The 2,419-nt window shown below is 43.4% G+C and overlaps 1 protein-coding gene across 2 annotated transcripts in view; it reads right to left on the bottom strand.

Annotated features, from left to right (window-relative positions):
• cd9a (CD9 molecule a) overlaps positions 1-2,419 on the bottom strand; it is a 9,850-nt gene extending 7,431 nt beyond the window's left edge. The window contains exon 1 of one of the 2 annotated variants that reach the window (XM_080437915.1): positions 2,178-2,419. In XM_080437915.1, the coding sequence (XP_080294041.1) occupies positions 2,178-2,246 (69 nt within the window). In that variant the 5' untranslated portion in view covers positions 2,247-2,419. Of the gene's footprint in view, positions 1-22; positions 210-2,177 lie in introns of those variants that run through there. The other variant, XM_080437916.1, reaches the window with a different exon arrangement.

Consider the following 2,419-nt stretch of genomic DNA (forward strand, 5'->3'; position numbering starts at 1 on the left):
GTAAGAAGTAATGCAAACCTACCCAGAAGAAAAAGTTGAAGATAAACATGAGATATTTCACACACTTGATTCCACCCCCCAACGCCATGCTTGGTTCTTTGTCTGTATATCAGGTCACACGCTGCACCGCTGACTACGCACTTTGCCACAACACGACTCACTAACGGTACAGACGACTGTCCTCTCCGACAAGTGAAAGCAAAATGGTGTCAGTGGAATCTTTTTCTTTTTTTTCCTTTCTGTTTTTTTTTCCAAGAAGGGAAAGGCAGCCATGGCAACACCACGCCTTAATACAGTCACCTGTTCATACAGGTAGAGAGGTAGGAACAGGAGGGGAGTGGCATGTGGTAAATGGAACCTAGCACTGTAAGTAATGAACTCTATTGTGTACATGAGTCCTGCCTCCCACTCTGTCACTACCTGTGTGTATCTCTTCATGCTACCGGGGAGTGTAACACAAACACAGGGCTCTGTTCGTGTTCAGGCATGCTAACAGACAGGACAGATCATAAACTAGCCATCTGTCTGGGGGCACTTTGATAGTGACAGGGAGCTTTGCGAGACAGACCAGAGTGGCTGGCTGATTGAGTTAGTTCTGTGTGTGATGTGTGTGTGTGTGTGTGTGTGTGTGTGTGTGTGTGTGTGTGTGTGTGTGTGTGTGTGTGTGTGTGTGTGTGTGCGCGCGCGCGTGCGTGCGTGCGTGCGTGTGTGCGTGCGTGCTTGCGTGTCTGTGCGTGCGTGTCTGTGAATGCGTGTCTGTGTGTGAGAGACGTGGTGACCGTGAGTGATAAGAGTTCGCCTGCTGAATCTAATCAAGGTGCTCACATAAACCCCTCCCCCAAAAGGCATTTGTTGTTGGAAGCTGTAGAATCCTCAGTGTCAATTTTACCCTGAAAGTGTTAAAATGGAGCCAAACATGTAACTCTCTCAGAGTTAGATTAACACTGAGCTGACTGCTGAGGATTATTTCTGTGCAGGGTTCAGCCCTACTGTGTGAATGTTGGGTTGTTGATTGATCCAGACAGAGAAACACACACACCACATAGACTGGGAAACCCCTGTCTGCCCTGTAATCAACTATTGCCCCCTTGGGTTCCTAGCTCTATCTATAGCTGCACAGATTAGAGACACTTAAATGGGTTGGGTTGGGATATTCATCTGAAACCACACACACGCGCGCGTGCACACACACACACACACACACACACACACACACACACACACACACACACACACACACACACACACAGAATGTACATAATGACAGAACAGTGGATGCTTCCCATGGTCCCTTTGCACTGGGGGTCATGAGCAAGTCCTTCTGTCATGTGAGGTTATAGAGCAGAAATCGAATTATGCCACTATTTATTATTGCACTATACCCCCTTTAGCACGCCAACATAAAACCCCAGGGAATTATTACAGTAAAATGCTGTGGGACAGGACTGGCACAAACCATGGAGTTAAATGTGCAAACTCTAGGCTACTGGCCGGAATTGGGTCACTTGGCCACTAGGGATTTATTGTGCTGGACATGCTGGTGGTTTCCACCACGCATTTCCTCTTCTAATCCTGTCGTGGCCAGTGAGAAAAAATAAATAAGTAAAAATAAATAAATATATAAATATATAAATATATAAATATATAAATATATAAATATATAAATATATAAATATTTAAATATATAAATATTTAAATATATAAATGGATAAATAAATACATAAATAGATGAATAGATAAATAGATAGATAAATAAATAGATAGATAAATAGATAAAAGAATACGACCAAAATAGAGTGTGAGAGTGCTCTCTTTCTGATAAATCATATCATGGCTGCGTATAGTAGTAGCCCCATATCTGTCTGTCGGCCTGGGCTCCTTTGAAATAACTGCATCTGGGATAGAGGATAGCCTGCCCTACTTCAATCAGTGTCCTGCTACACGCATTAACGTCACACGCACACACACACACACACACACACACACACACACACACACACACACACACACATATACACGCACACGACGCACGCACGCACATACTCACAGTCACAGAGCATACATAGGACACAAAATATAATACATATATGTATACATTCCTGAGAATAATAACGTGGCCATCATCCATGGCCATTGTTTGCGAACATAAATATCATAGGTCCTTCATGTAAACTCACCCAGAACACCAGGTTGAAGGCGAACATAAGGTATTTAATGCACGTCTCTCCTCCCGACAGCGCAGCCATTGCACGGAAATCCCCTTGGGTTTATTACCTATAATAATAATAATAATAATAATAATGATAATAAAGCCTAACAGGCGAAGAGAGAAGAAAGAGAAGCGCCGTTAAATAATAAAGGAATATGCAGCAGGATGTTATATTCCGTCGCGCTGCTTCTCCTCTGATACGCGCACAGT

This window comes from Gymnoscopelus braueri (assembly GCF_963280865.1).
Source record: "Gymnoscopelus braueri genome assembly, chromosome: 9".
In the NCBI taxonomy this organism is placed as follows: domain Eukaryota; kingdom Metazoa; phylum Chordata; class Actinopteri; order Myctophiformes; family Myctophidae; genus Gymnoscopelus; species Gymnoscopelus braueri.